The 15,054-nt window shown below is 47.4% G+C and overlaps 1 protein-coding gene across 3 annotated transcripts; it reads right to left on the bottom strand.

Annotated features, from left to right (window-relative positions):
* Nucleotides 1–1,538: 1,538 nt before the first annotated feature.
* Nucleotides 1,539–10,084, bottom strand: NMRAL1 (NmrA like redox sensor 1). 3 transcript variants are annotated; one of them, XR_010377654.1, is made up of 7 exons: nt 9,929–10,084; nt 9,651–9,817; nt 6,761–6,999; nt 4,303–4,552; nt 2,888–3,078; nt 2,337–2,439; nt 1,691–1,831 (listed from the first exon to the last, which is right to left on the bottom strand). XR_010377654.1 is itself a non-coding variant. In XM_010992715.3 (6 exons), the coding sequence occupies exons 2-6, from the start codon at nt 9,688–9,690 to the stop codon at nt 1,652–1,654; spliced, it is 900 nt and encodes a 299-aa protein (XP_010991017.1). In that variant the 5' UTR covers nt 9,691–9,817; nt 9,929–10,066; the 3' UTR covers nt 1,539–1,651. The 3 variants fall into 3 exon arrangements, 2 of the variants coding, with proteins under 2 accessions (XP_010991017.1, XP_064334476.1); XM_010992715.3 differs by lacking the exon at nt 2,337–2,439 and having other exon boundaries at nt 1,539–1,831; nt 9,929–10,066; XM_064478406.1 differs by lacking the exon at nt 2,337–2,439 and having other exon boundaries at nt 1,539–1,831; nt 9,651–9,724; nt 9,929–10,050.
* Nucleotides 10,085–15,054: the final 4,970 nt, after the last annotated feature.

The following is a 15,054-nucleotide window of genomic DNA, read 5'->3' on the forward strand; positions in this document are numbered from 1 at the left end:
CACCCTGGGCACCTGGGGGACTTAGGCCTCACAGCTCTGGCACAGGTGACCTCTCGTGTTCTCTTGCTGATACGCGAGCGGCTCAGAAGTCTCTTCCCTCCTACCTTGCCTGGGAGGCTCGTTGCTCTCCCCTCAGAACTCAGGCTGTCCCCGTCCCTTCAGTGTTCATCGCTCCTGCTCTCTGCAGCCCTGTGTCAATCTGCTGCATATTTATATCTGGCTCTCGTGCTAAACCAAACTCCTCAAGGCAGGGCGCATAATTTTTAAAAAAATTGGAGTATAGTTGACGTACCATGTAACATAAGTTATAAATATATAACATAGGATTCATAATTTTTAAAGATTATATTCCATTTATAGTTACTACAAAAGAGTGGCTATATTTCCTGTTGTGTAATATATTCTTATAGCTTATTTAATTTTTACATAATAGTTTGTACTTCTTACTCCTCTCCCCCTACCTTGCCCCTCCCCCTTCCCTCCCGCCCCTAGTAACCACTAGTTTGTTCTCTAAATCTGAGTTCCTTTGCTTTGCAAAAGCTTTCATGTTTAATTAGGTCCCATTTGTGGGTTTTGTGGGGGGTTTTTTTCAGTTTCCTTTGCTTTAGGAGACAGATCCAAAAAAATTCTGCTATGATTTGCAGCAAAGACTGTTCTGCCTATGTTTTCTTCTTCTAGTTTTATGGTTTCAGTGTTAACATTTAGGTCTTTAATCCATTTTGAGTTTATTTTTTATACGGTGTTAGAGAATTTTCTAATTTGTTTTACGCAACTTTTTTGGTTAATGTTGTATTTAGGGTCCAGCACACTGGTAAGTTGTCAAAGAAGTGCCTTTTCCACAGATCAGTTTAATGAGTGAGCAGATCAAACAAACTTGGTGGCATTGCTTCCAGTGACTCTGCGGGTCCTGAGGCCAAGGTGGGGCAGTAGAGGTGCCTCAGCAGACGTTACACAGCCCACGGAGACGCTGGTAAGCCTGCGCAGCTGTGTTCTCTGGGCCCTAATTCCTCTTCTCTGAAGTGAGCAGGAGACTGATGGAAGATCGAACCAGCCCCACCATCCCAGTGTCTGGGGGACTCTACCCGCCAAGGCAGGGTTGGGTCCTTACTGGTTTCCCTCCCCAGCCTTTGCGGCAGGAGTGTCACCTTTTCTCAGCCATGTCCAATTCTTGTGACCCTGGGGTCCACAGATCTGCCACGTTCCTTCAAGCCTTTCTTTCCAGCCTGTTTTGGAGACCACCCACATCTCAGGGCCGCTGTACCCTAGGGTCCAGGAAGTGGCTGAATAGAGAGAAAGGGAGAAGGGGCCAGTCTTTCCACCCAAAAAAAGAAGGAACACACAGGTGGCCGCACTTGCCTTCTGGAGAGGAAGTGTGTGTGTGCAGGGATGTGAAAAGTTGTCACTCCTGACTGGTGTGGGGAGTCCTCTCTGGGTCCCCCACCACTTGACGCTTCCTGCTGGAATGGTCATGTCCTTGGTGCCCCAGCAGCTGCCACCCCAACCTCAGTCCCTGAAACAAAGCACTTTTCTTCCAGTAGTCATCTGTGAGAACAATGGCCTTTATTTAAAAAATAAACTTTACGTAACACAAGAAAGGATCACTGTGACCGTGTCTCCCGTCCCCCCAGACAGGGTGGAGAGGTGGGCAGAGTCACAGCCTGGCAAAGTCCACTTTGTGCTGCTCCAGCCACTGATCCAGTGTCCTAGCCTTGGGGTTGAGCCTCAGGGTCAGTCCGATGTCGCGGTCGGGTTTCAGGGCGTAGAAACGGAACATGTTGGCTAGGTCCCGGGCGCCAGGGAAGCCAAGCTTTTCGTAGTCCTCAGCGGTTGTCTGGAAGCAGAGGGGCGTCTCTTAGGGTCGGTCGGCATCTCCAGCCCCCTGACCCCACTGTCAGCACCTCAGTTCCTACCCTGGTCCTTACTAAGTTCATCAGAAAACCGTTCTACTGAAAAGATGAAAGTTTGAAAACCACTGTTCTAGGGCAATTTAAATCCTGTTCTTCCACAATCATGAGATGAAAACTTCTCAGTCCCTTCCAAATCAGAACTCTGCTTACATCACTTTCTTCCTCAAAAACCAAACCTGTTTCTCTTTCCCGACCAAACTGAATCTGAACTTAGCTCCTCAAATCCTCCATGACTGCCTCAGGGTATATTTGTTTAGATAGTCATACACCACCGTGTTCATTGTGCTAGGAAAGTGTTTACATCAATTATTCCATTCAACCCCCACAACAAACAGGAGGGGGAAACTCTTAATACACCCACTTTATGGGTGAGGAAACTGAGGCAGAGAGGGGTCAGGGGCCGGGCCCCCAGTCTGGAGTCTGACTCACCCGAAACATGTCCTGCCGTGGTCTCTCCCCATCATTGCTCTGCTTGGGTCTAGGGGCTCTACAGGTGGTTTTTATCTTTTAATGACTCAGTATCCCAGATTTTCTTTAGTGAAAAAAAGCAAGAAACAAGGCACCTGGGGGTCTGGACAGGAACTTAGCATCAGGGGAGAGGAGAGGACTGTGGGCCTCCTGTCCACCTAATCAGGCCAAGTAGGAAGGGAGACAGGGTGGGGCCTACTCTGGCCTCCTTCTCCTTCCCCAGAGGAGCCTAGGATGCTCTGAGTTGTCCCTCCTTGCCTTGCCCCCCACTGTCCCCTTTTCCTGGAAACCTTCCTCGTGACTTAGTCAAATAGTGATGCCAGAAATTTCACTTGGCGGCCACACTTGGCTCCCAAGAACAGCACGACATAAACGTTTATGGTGATGAATTTGGATTTCCATTGCTCAGAGTGCTGGGGCCACCCCTTCCCTATTGCTCACAAAGCCTCTCTGACCAGGGATGCTGGTCCCCTGGCGGGAGCTGGGACACCCCCCCGGCCGGGCCTTCCCACCTTGGCGTCACGCACGGCCTTCCCTGTGTGCTTGGAGAGCAGGGTGGCATACTCCTCCGCCGTGTGCCTGCAGGTGCTGAGCCCGATGTCCTGGCCAACGTACTCCTCTGGCATCTTAAGCAGGCTGAGCACCACAGGGCCCAGGTCGGTCACCGACATGCCGTCCATGGGCACGTCACCCATGGGCAAGCCTGGGAGGGGGAGAGGGATGAGCTGACATGCATGTGCACAGGCCAGCACCTGGCACGCACAGACACCCTAGTGTGAGTAGTGGAACTGAGTCAGGAGTCGGGACACAATCGGGCTCTGCCACCCTGCACGCCCTTCAAACCCTCAGAGCCTGGCTGCTTCTTTCCCGGCATGGGGAGAACCCTGGACCTGTCACCCCTCTCAGGGCTGAGATGGGAACAAGGGGAAGGAGAGGAAGGGGCTCTGAAAGGCTCACAGGAGAAAGGGCACTCTCTCAAATCCCAAATTCCTGACGTGGACGCCTGTGGGGGGTGTCCAAACACCAGCTCTACCAACAGGAAGGCCTGGTTAGCCGAGGCCCGGGCCTCGCCCAGAGCCGCGGTGCTCAGTCATGTTAAATTAACGAGTGACTCCACCTGCCAAGCTGTGGTTTGGGTGGAGAGTCAGGGCAGGGTCTAGATGTGACACCTGGAGCCCTCAGATCCTGCCCTATAAAATTTCCTCACCTACAAAAAGGGGCCACTGCGGCTGCCTGTTCAGATGACCCAGGGAGTCTGTGAGGATGGAGCTCCAACTCAGAGACAGGACACAGGTGATCTCTGACTACAGCTTTGCAAACTGTAAAGGGCGGTGCCATTGTGCCAACAATGGGACCAGGCTCTGCTCACTGGTGGGCAGGACCCAAGTGAGGGTGAGTGGAGTTCACACACAGGTAAGGGGCCGGGAAGGCACTGACCCCTCCCACTCTGCCTGCTGAGCTTCCTGCGCTAACCCCCTGACCTGCCGGCAGGACGTAGGTTGTACACGGCTCCCTCTAAGCCAGGGGTCCAACACATCCAGCCATTTACAGATACGCAAATAGGTATCAAGAAGAAAGTGCTTTCCTACTTTGGGAAATCTACAACTGGACCTTACCTTCCAAATCCTCCCCTTATTTTTGAAGGAGAAGTAACAACGACCACTCATCTCCATAAAGCTCTCCAACAAAGCATCGCATCACCACTCTTGGTAGACTGTCCCATGGCCCCTGCGGAAGTCTGTGCTGTGCCCATGTCACAGAACAGGAAGCAGAGGCCCCACAAGCCTACCTGCCTGGCTCACAGTCACAGCCTCGTGTGAGAGCCAGGGCTTGGACCCAGAACCCATCTGAGGGCAAGCCCACTTTCTGCCCCATCACAGCTCCACCTGGTGAGAGCAGACACCCGAGGAAGGGGGAGGGCACTCACTCAGCAAGTAGCTTTTTCCATCTGGGGCTTTCTGGGGCAGGAAGTAGGAGAGGAGATTCTCGAAATAGCAGGGCAGCCGCACGCTGGTCATGGGAACGCCGATGTTCCGGAAATATTCCTCCACCTCCCCCTTGCCATCAAAGTGGCCCACAACCAGTCTCCCCGCCGTCAGCTTCTTGATGTTCTCCAGGCCACTGTAGACCACGTAGTGAAGGCCCAGGCGCTTGGCCAGGTCGGCCAGCAGCTTTCCCTGGTGGGCCGGGAAGGACAAACCACAAAGCTCAGAGGGAGGACGTGCCCCCATCACGACCCTGGCTCTCCAACTCCAGGGTGGCCACTGTGCCAAGAGCCACACGCCACTTACCCCTCTGAAAGGCTCCCTCTTCTGGAACGATGCTCACACAGCACCGCGGGATTACAAGCCTCCCACCACCCGTACAAACTTAGTGCCACTTCTCTAGATCATCTGGGTTATACCGTCTGATGTGCGTGACCGTGGCCCACCCCTGTGCCATCTGTGAGGGTGCACACAGAGGCTTCCACCTCTGCCTGCTCTCAGGGAGCATTAGTCCACGTGCTAAGCTGTCTTCCTTGGAGAGCTTCCCTGGGAAGTGCTGTGGCTCAGCACACAACACGTACCACTCGGTTCCAGATTGGCCCTGCAGCACATTAGCGCTGCGACCCAGGATAAGTGATCTAATCGCTCTGGCCTCGTCAGTTAAACAGGGACAGCGACACTACCTGCTGCACCAGGCTGTGCTGGATAGTGGCCTCCAGACAGGTATGTCCACGTCCTAACCCCCAGACCCTGTGAATGTCACATCATTTGGGAAAAGGGCTCTGCAGATATTTTTAAGGTAAGGAGATTGAGATCACTGTGGATTTCCTTGGTGGGCCCTCAACCCAGTGATGAATGTCTTAACAAGAGACAGACGAGGAGAAGGCCACGTGAAGACAGAGGCAGAGACCGGAGTGACGTGGCTGCAGAGAGCCGGCAGCCTCTAGAAGCTGGAAGAGGCAAGGAGTGGAACTTCCCTTGGAGCCTCCTGAGGGAGCAGGGCCCTGCCAACACCTTGATGTTGTACTTCTGCCTCCCAGAACTAGGAGAGAATTGACTCCTGTTGTCTTTTTTCCTTAACTTTATTTTTATTGAAGTCTAGTCAGTTTACAATGCTGTGTCAATTTCTGGTGTATAGCACGATGCTTCAGTCATACATGAACACACATATATTCATTTTCATATATTTTTTCCCCATAAGTAACTAAAAGATATTGAATATAGTTCCCTGTGCTATACAGCATGAACTTGTTGTTGACCCCTGTTGTCTTAAACCACCTGGCTTGTGGTCATTTTTTATGGCACAGGCAGTCAGGCAAAGATCTGTGACAACCAGAAAAGCTGTCTCTGTCCACTCTCTGGAATGGGCCTCCATGTGAGCCAGCAATCAAAGAAATGGTCAAGGCTGAAAACAAATTTGGAGACCAGTGCTCCAGTCCAATGTCCCTTTAAATTGTACATGGGAGGAAAAGACTGACCAGTGCAGGGAGGTCACAAGTCCACAGCCATGGTGGTGGGTAGCTGTGGACGAGGCAGGACTGAACGCTGACTGGCATGGTTCTCAGCCTGTGCCTTTCCTCTGCCACCAGTCACACTTTCCACACACACCCAAGTGCCTTCTATGTCACAGGCACGCTGCAAGTGTCTTCACTTTCAGCAAGATTTTAAAAAGATGGCCATGTCCCCAAAATAGTCACAACCTTCCCCCTCTGCCACCTGGGCTCAATAACTAGCCAACCAGAGAGATTCTGAGTGGAAAACAGAAGATAAACATACAACATGTGAAAGGGGGCAAGGGGGACTTTCTGGAATGATAGAAATGTATTATATTTTGATTACAATGGCAGTGATGTAAGTATATCCATTTTTAAATCTCATCAAAGCATGCAATTAAAATGTTTGCATTTTAAGAAAATTATGAGTCAATAGAGTTTTTTAGAAAGTGTAAAAAGTCACTGGATGACATAAAGCAGATTATGGCTGCCTGGGGCTAGGGAAAAGGGAGAATGGGGAGTGGCTGCCACCAGGTATGGTGTTTCTTTTTGGGGTGATGAGATGTTCTGGAATTAGGTAGTGGGGATGGCTACACACCTTTGTGACTATGTTAAAAACTACAGAATTGTACACTTTAGAAGAGTGAACAGTATGGTATATGAATGATATCTGAAAAAAAAAATGTCACTGGATGAGGAAGCAGCCATCTCCTGCCCTCAAAAGTCTAGGAGGGTTGCATGGAAGAGGAGGGGAAAGGCCTGCAGTAGTAAGTGGTCACAGGCAGGGGTCAGCCCCTCTCTAGCAAGTCAGAGCTGCCCCCTCAGGGACCAGCAGAGACCTGGGAGCTCCTTTGCAGAGACCCTGCTCCCAGCCCCGGCCTCCGCACGCACTCCCGCCTGCCCTCACCTGCTTGACCTCCCGCTCCTGACTGCAGCTCTCCCAGTAGTTGGTCACGATGAAGGTGGCGTGAGCCCCGGTCAGGGCCAGCTCCATGCTGGCCTCATCATCCTGGTCTCCCTGCACTACTTCTGCACCTTGCAGCCTCAGCTCCTTCGCTGCCCTCTGCCCAGGGTCCCGGGTCACCACTCGGACCCTGAATGTCCCATCTTCCAGAAGCGTCCGGGCCACTGAGCCCCCCTGGGCACCTGTGAAGAGTCAGAAAGACTGGCAGGGTCAGAGCGGCCCAGGAGGCCTGCCAAGGGTGAAGCCCCTATAGGGAACGCTCCACCGCAGCAAGATACCCACCCTGTCTGCCTGTGACCCCCACTGCCTGCCTTACCCCAGCTTTTATATACTTACTCATTTAGATTGAAGAATAGTCGACATACAATGTGTTAGTCTCTGGTGTGCAGCATACTGGCTCAGTTATACATACATACATATACATTCATTTTCCATATTCTTTTTCATTATAGATTACTACAAGATATTTAATATAGTTCCCCGTGCTATAGAGTAGGACCTCATTGTATATCTATTTTATACTTAGTAGTTTGTGTCTGTTAATCCCAAACTCCTAATTTATCCCTCCCCCTCCTTTCCCCCCTGGTAACCATAAGTTTGTTTTCTATGTCTGTGAGTTTCTGTTTTGTAAATAAGTTCATTTGTGTCATTTTTTTTTTCAGATTCTACACATAAGTGATAACATATGGTATTTGTCTTTCTCTTTATGGCTTACTTCACTTAATATGATGATCTCTAGGTCCATCCATGTTGCTGCAAATGGCATTATTTTACTCCTTTTTATGGCTGAGTAGTATTTCATTGCATACATATACCACAGCTCTTTATCCATTCATTTGTCAATGGGCATTTAGGTTGCTTCCATGTCTTTACACCATCTTTTAATAACAGCTTCACTGAGATAGAATTCACTTGCTGTAATATTCACCCTTTTAAATTGGCTTTTGGTATATTCAGAGTGTGCAACCATCACTGCAGTCAATTTTAGAACATTTTCATTGCCCCCCAAAGAAAACCCATACCCATTAGCAGTCACTCCCCATTCTCCCCTCCTCCTCACCCCTGGCAACCACTAATTTACTCTCTGTCTCTATGGCTTTGCCTGTTCTGGACATGTCATATACATGGAATCATACAACATGTGGTGTTTTACCTCTGGCTTCTTTCACTTAGGAACGTGTTTTCAAGGTTCATCCATGTTTTAGCAGACATCACACTTAGACCTTTCATAAAAATTTTAAAATGTATTATGAAATATTCAGCACATACAAAAAAGGTTACCAGTACTCAAGAGCCCATCGCATAGCATAAGAAATAAAATATCTCCTATACCTAAAAAAAAAGACTGAGAAAATTATAAAAATTAAAATCATTGAAAGGAAGAAAATAAATATCATCCATAAATATATGTATAAGAACACCTGCTGCAACATTATTAGCAATACTGGAAATTTATAGAAAACCTAGATGTCCTTTGGTAAGAATCTGGTTAAATAAGTGATGAATCAATACAAAAGTGATTAAAAAGAATATGGCAGATCTGTATGTATGACCTAAGACAAGTGACCACAGTGTGTCCTAGAGTGGAAAAGGCAAACTCAGGGGGAGGGTATAGCTCAGTGGTAGAGTACATGCTTAGCATGCACGAGGTCATGGGTTCAATCCCCAGTACCTCCATTAAAATAAATAAATAAATAAAGCTAATTATCTCCTTCCCCCCAAAAAACCCAAAACAAAACAAAAGGTAAACTGCAGAACTACAACTACCCTTATACAGTAGTGGCAGGAATGTAAAATGGGACAGTCACTTTGAAAAACTGTCTGGCAGTTCCTCAAAATGCTAAATACAGTTACCAAATGATCTAGCAATTCCAATCCTAAGTAAAGTTGCAAGAAAATTAGAAACATATGTCCACACAACTAGTATATGAAAGTTCACGGCATTATTCACGATGGCCAAGATATGGGGACAAAACATAAAGGGCAAAATATCTATCAATGAATAAAATGCAAGGTGGTCCATCCATACAATAGAATATTATTCAGCCACGAAAAGGAAGGAAGCACTGATACACGCTACAACATGGATTAGAAAACATGATGCTTAGTGAAAGTCAAACACAAAAGGCCACATATTGTATGATTTCATTTATATGAAATGTTCAGAATGGGCAAATCTGATGACAGAAATTTGGTGGCTACCAGGGGCTGGGGAAAGTTGGAGGAAATAGGGAGTGATTGCTGGTGGGTACAGGGTTTCTTTTGGGGGTGATGAAATGTTCTAAAACTGTGGTGATGGTCACAGAGCTCTGTGAATATACTTAAAAGCAGTGAATTGCATACTTTAAATGGGTGAATTGTGTGGTATGATTTTTATCTCAATAAAGATGTTATATATTTTAAAAAATATATAGGAAAGAAAAAACAAGTTGGGGCGAAATAAAACACTACCATTTAAAAAATAGTATCTATATATCTAATCTGTCTGGTAGAATACTCAAGAAACTTGTTAACAGTAATGGATGGGGTTTCAGGTACAGAGGTGGGAGGAAGATTTAATTGTGCTATTAGGTGCAGTCACTAGTTATTCAAAGTTAAGTAATTAATTTCAAAACAAAAATTTAAAGGGGATCAGCGTTCAGGTCCTCTCCCACGGCTCCACCCTGGGTCAGGGGTCCTAGCTATCTCTCACCCCTTCCTCCAGGACCCCTGGACGTCTCCTGGCGCTGGGGGGTCGGGCGCCCTGGCTCTGCGGGGTAGACCTGCCGGACCCCTCGGCTGGGCTTAATGACGGGTCCAGGGCCTTGGGGGCTCCGCTTGGGGTTTCGCTTACCTGTGGCTCCAAACACGACCACCAATTTCTTGTCCGCCATGTGAGCAGCGGCTGGAAATGCGGTCCAGAGAGGTCTGGGGGCCGTGGGAAGCGAGGAGTCGGCGAAGGGGCTGGGGGTTCCCGCCTGAACGATCCCGTGCGCGCAGCGAAGGACAAAGGGGGCGGTCCTGCCAGGAGAGGTCGGGACCCTGGGACCCCCGTCGCCAAGGGCCCGATACCCCCTCCCAGCTCGACCCTGGCACCCCACCTCCCTCCCGAGTACCCCGGCCCCGCTGTACCTCCTTGACACAGCCTAGGTGGGAAACAGTGAGGGAGACGAGGACCCCGGGTTTTGCAGCCGAGTCCACCGCGGAGGGGAGGATGGACGTCTTCGAGCGGCGGGAACCCCCGCCCGCAGCTCCGGACGCACTCTGCCAAAGCCACCCCTTCCCAACAGCCTGTATAAAGGGACCCCAGGCTGCACTGCTTCCGAATCCCCATCATCCAGACTCCGACTCTGCGCGGAGCTGAACTGTCACCCACCTCCGCGGGCACAGATGGTTCGGCCTGCTTCCTGCCGCGCTGGGAGGCCGTTCAGGACGCGCCCTCCCCAGACCTTCGTAAACCGGAGTTGCATAAATCGGGGCTGACCGAAATGTTCGCGCAGAGGGCTGCTTAGCTGAATGCTGGGGGTGATGACTGCGTGAAGCTAAATAATTAAGTAGGTAGGTAGGTAGATAAAATTTTTGTTATCTTGCACGAACATCTTTGAAATATGGGGCATCACCCAAAGATAAGTAAGTCTATATCCGTGAGTCTTAACATCTGAAGCTCTGAGTTCTTACATACCTGACTCATGTTTGAGGTCGCTACTACTTGCACGGATTTGAATTCTTTCTAACAGAAAAGAGAGTTCTTTGTGTTCAACTAAAACTCAGAAATGACCCTCTCACTCCTCTTCTGAAATGTACTGCTGAGAGGATTGGAGCATTCGGGTTTTTTTCCTTCCTTCTTTCGTTCCCGAATGTGTACCGACCCCTCCCGGAATGTCAACTTCGTGACAGTCGGCACTTGTCTGTGTTCACTGCTGAATTACCAGCACCTAAAATAGCACCTGGCACAAACTAGGGACTCGATAAATATTTGCTGATTGACTGGTTGTCTAAATATCTACTAGGCACTGGAGTTACAGGGAAATCAAACTGAAACTGATGCTGTTTTCCCAAATCTAGTAGTGGCGATAACCCACAAGTTAATATGTATTTTTTTTTAAATTATTGAAGTATAGTCAGTTTACAATGTTGTGTCAATTTCTGGTGTACGGCATGTTTCATTCATACATATATTCATTTTCATATTGTTTTTAATTATGAGTTACTAACAAGGTATTGAATATAGTTCCCTATGCTATACCGAAGAAACTTGCTGATCTTAATGTGTATTTTATGTATGTAAAATATTGATCTTTATGTATTATGCATATATTTATTTTAATAAATACACAGTTTACTTGTGTTTTTTGTTTGTTTGGTGGGGGAGGTAGTTAACTTTATTTATTTTATTTATTTATTTTTAATTGAGGTACTAAGGATTGAACCCAGGACTTCGTGCTTGCTAAGTATGTGCTCTACCACTGAGCTGTACTCTACCACTGAGCTATATCCTCCCCACTGTTTACTTTTGTTTATATTTATAAATGAAGGTATCATCTAAATAGAGTGTTAATCTTGCATAAATCTCATATAGTCTCCTCCACACCCTGTTATGTTATACCTCTGAGCTCAAGCTCAGAGTTTGCTGGGAACTCTGCCTATTTGCCTGGAATACCTTCCTCCCACCACCTCAGATGGGGCTAACTCCTACTCATTTCTTTAACACACCACATAACCATCACTTCCTCCAGGAAGCCCTCTCTGATTCCTAGGCTAGGCTAACTACTATTTCACTCCCATCTTTATTCCACTGGCAAAATTGTCTCTACCATATTAGATGGAGGGCTTCCTGAGTGCTGACCCCATGTCTTTTTTGTCTCTGTCTCACTCCTTCCTGGCACAACTGTTGGGGGACACTTGGCTGGGTGGTTGACATGGGTTGGTAAGAAGAATTTACCAGAAAGGAAGATGTTTAAGAACAAAGGAAAGTTTAATACATGTGCTGCTACACGCAACAGTGGGCCACACAGGCAAGAGATCCCTGCGTGTCCACCGAGTGTGAACATGCAGGGTCTTTTATCGGGGAAGGGGCTGTGAACACAAAGGAATAGAACAGCCTTCTGATTGGTTATATGTGAGGTAAAGGGCTTTGGTATATGAGAAGATAGTGGATTCACGACTCCAATAAGGAGGAAGGTGGGCTAAGACAATCGACCTGAGCTACAATGAGGCTAGTCATTTCCCAGGGCCCGTTGATTTTGCTAAGGCAAACACATTAGGAAAGGGTGTACTTTGGTTTTTTTTCAGGGATTGCAGGCAGACATCCAAGAGCCCACGAGTGGGGGTTCGCAGGGCCTCCGCAGGCACCAGGTGGTACTGCAACGATGTCCAGCGCTTAGTAAGAACTCAGTAAATACTTACTAAATGGAACCCAAGTGCATACTACTCTGATTAAAGATGAGGTTTTTCTTCAACTGCATGGGTTAAACCACAAAACTTGATATTCTGAGGTCTCCTCTTTAAGGAAACAATTCCAAACAAGAAGATCCTCAGTGGGACCAGCTGCATAATTTGCAAGGCCCAGTGCAAACAGAAAATGCAAGGCTCCTTATTTAAAAATTATCAAGAATTTCAAGCCGGTGAAAGCAGAGCACTGAACCAAGCCCAAGGTCCTTCTGAGCGTGGGACCCAGAATGACTGCTCGGTAACTGAGAGTAGCATCCCAGGGACATAATGGGACCCAAGCAACTCCAGTGCCCTTTGGCCTTGCTGAACCTGTAGCTTGCAAATCAGGCAGGCAAAGAATGGCAGGGAACCGCATCTCTGCCCAGGGCTTCTGGTCAGTGGTGCTGGTTCCAGGGAGCTGTCTTGAAGTGGGCAGACAGATGAGCAGCCTGGGGAAATGTCTTGTTTCTTGAAGCCCCAGCTACCCAGTGATCCCCCAAAGCCTGAGGGAAGAGATACGGCTACTGACTGGCATATGTTCAGCCGTGACTCAGCACTTTCTTTGGGACTTTATATCTGACAGAGGACTTCCTGCAAAGCACTTGCCAGTTCACTCAGCCCAGTGCCATGTACTAATGATAACAGTCAAACCCTTCTCTGGGCTCCTCCTACGTATCAGGCACAGACAGCCCCATATTATCTCATTTGAACCTTTGAGGCAACCCCTCCTTCAATCAGTGCCACTCCATTTAATTCAATTTTATGTGTGTGTATGTTTGGGGCAAAGGGCATTCTGTGTGTACGTCCTGTTACCCTTTTCTTAAAATTCATACTTTTAAATTTGATTTTGATAGCCAAGTAATGCATAATGCATTTATTTGTTCTCATTAAAAAATTTAAATGGTACAGATACAGCATAAGTGACCCTTGACATTCCTTTGTCATTCTACTGTGTAAACCATCCCTCTTTGGATGCATTTACAGGCTGAAACATGAACATGTAGAAAGATAACATTTTGTAGTAAAAAAATAAATAAGTAAAAAGGATTGTCAACTAATCAATGGTCAATCTGAAAGGGAGCAGGGCCCTGTGGCCACCCCTCCCCCAACCCCTGCCTCTTGTTTATAGAAAAGCTGAAGTCATCCAGGCCTCCCTAAGTCTTAGAAGAGCAGGTTCAAAGAGCAGATTCAAGCAGTTGATTAGGACAAGCCTGCAGGTGTTAGGGGATGGCAACAACTCTGACCACCTACCTCAGTGATTAACTGAGATTACTCCTCCACTTCCCTTTAGAACTTCCATGGCTGAACAGAATCTTTGGAGATGTTTTTTTGGGGGGGATGCTGGGTCTACCAGGTTGCAGTCATTCTGGTTAAAAGCAACTTTCCTTATTGTTACCAAGGCTGTTGCCCCCAGGATCATACCCCTCCCTCTCCCTTTGCTAGAAACCTATTACTCTTATCGAATTCCCAGGAGGCAGCTGCAATGAGAAGAAACAGAAAGTGGTGACCAACAGGGTCCAAGATGGTGGAGGGTTTGACTTCCAGTGGACCTTGAGCCTCATTCCATTACACATTCATTGTAATGTATTAGCATGCTAAATGCCACACCCACAGTGCCATGACAATTGACGATTGTTATGACAACACCCGGAAAAGCCCACACAAGGACTGAAAAGCCTGAACACGGACTGACTGGCTCCATCACACCCAGAAGGAGGACATGATGGCCAAAGCCTCTCATAAAAGGCTGGACACGTGGCCTGACCTGGGCAGGAGCTGTCTCTACTGGCCATCTTGCCTGATGTCTCCCTGCTTGAGTGCTTTTCTTTCCTTCTCACTGTTTGAGCACTTTCCTTCCTTTTCCTCTTTTAAGAATAAAAGCAGTTTTCACTGTCCCTCTGCCTCAGCTGTGAATTCTTTCCAGCCAGCTGGTAAGGACCCACACTTTGGTGGGCTTCCTAATTTAGGGTCTCACTATCAGCTAACAAATCTAAGAAAGAAATGGAAAATTGCATTCGAGCCAACCTGAGCTCTGAGAATTTGTTCTGAAGAGGCGAGGAGGGAGGCCAGTATATATGTGATTTTGACCAAGGGGTACATGCAATCAAGTACACATCTTGTTAGAAGGTTACTGCTATTTGCAAGGAACAGATATCTTAGTTAATGGTTTTAGTGCATTTCTAAGTATGGAAAGATGCAAGAAAGCGAGTTCATAAAAATTTCTTCTGAAAATATCTATCTGGCCCTAGAGCACAAAGTGCCTCATCCTAACCTCTGCTCTGAACTCTTTCCAGGGAGTATTGCAGGTCAGTGACTTCAGTGGCTAGTGACATGATCCTTGTAGAACTGGATGGTGGGCAATAGTCTTTATTTCATAATCTCTTCCCTTTTGGCCTTAATTTCCGCCAAGGTTTGGGAGGCATTTCATGACTGGTTTGTCCCATGGCTCTAGGAATGCTCATTCCCAGGTAAGGCAAAGATTTCGTTGACAGGCCTCTCAGTGTGCTATTACTGGCTAGGTAGGACCTGTTAACAGTAGACAAAAGCCTCTGGACCACCTGTCTTACAGTCTGTCATGGTCCAGGAAATGGTTTTCTCTTATTGCTTCTTCCCATATCTAGAATTACACTATTACAAGCATTGACCTTATAGAACTACATATTAGGTTAGTCGTTTCAAGTCACTTAATCATCGTTAATTCTATCTGAGGCTCAGTTGCGCATTTGGTGATGCAAGAAACAATAATGTAAAGTAGGCAGAATACAAGTCATATAACTAGTGACATTAATAAAGTCATAAGTAAGTACTTAAGAACTTTCATTATATAC

Source organism: Camelus dromedarius, chromosome 24 (assembly GCF_036321535.1).
Source record: "Camelus dromedarius isolate mCamDro1 chromosome 24, mCamDro1.pat, whole genome shotgun sequence".
NCBI lineage: Eukaryota > Metazoa > Chordata > Mammalia > Artiodactyla > Camelidae > Camelus > Camelus dromedarius.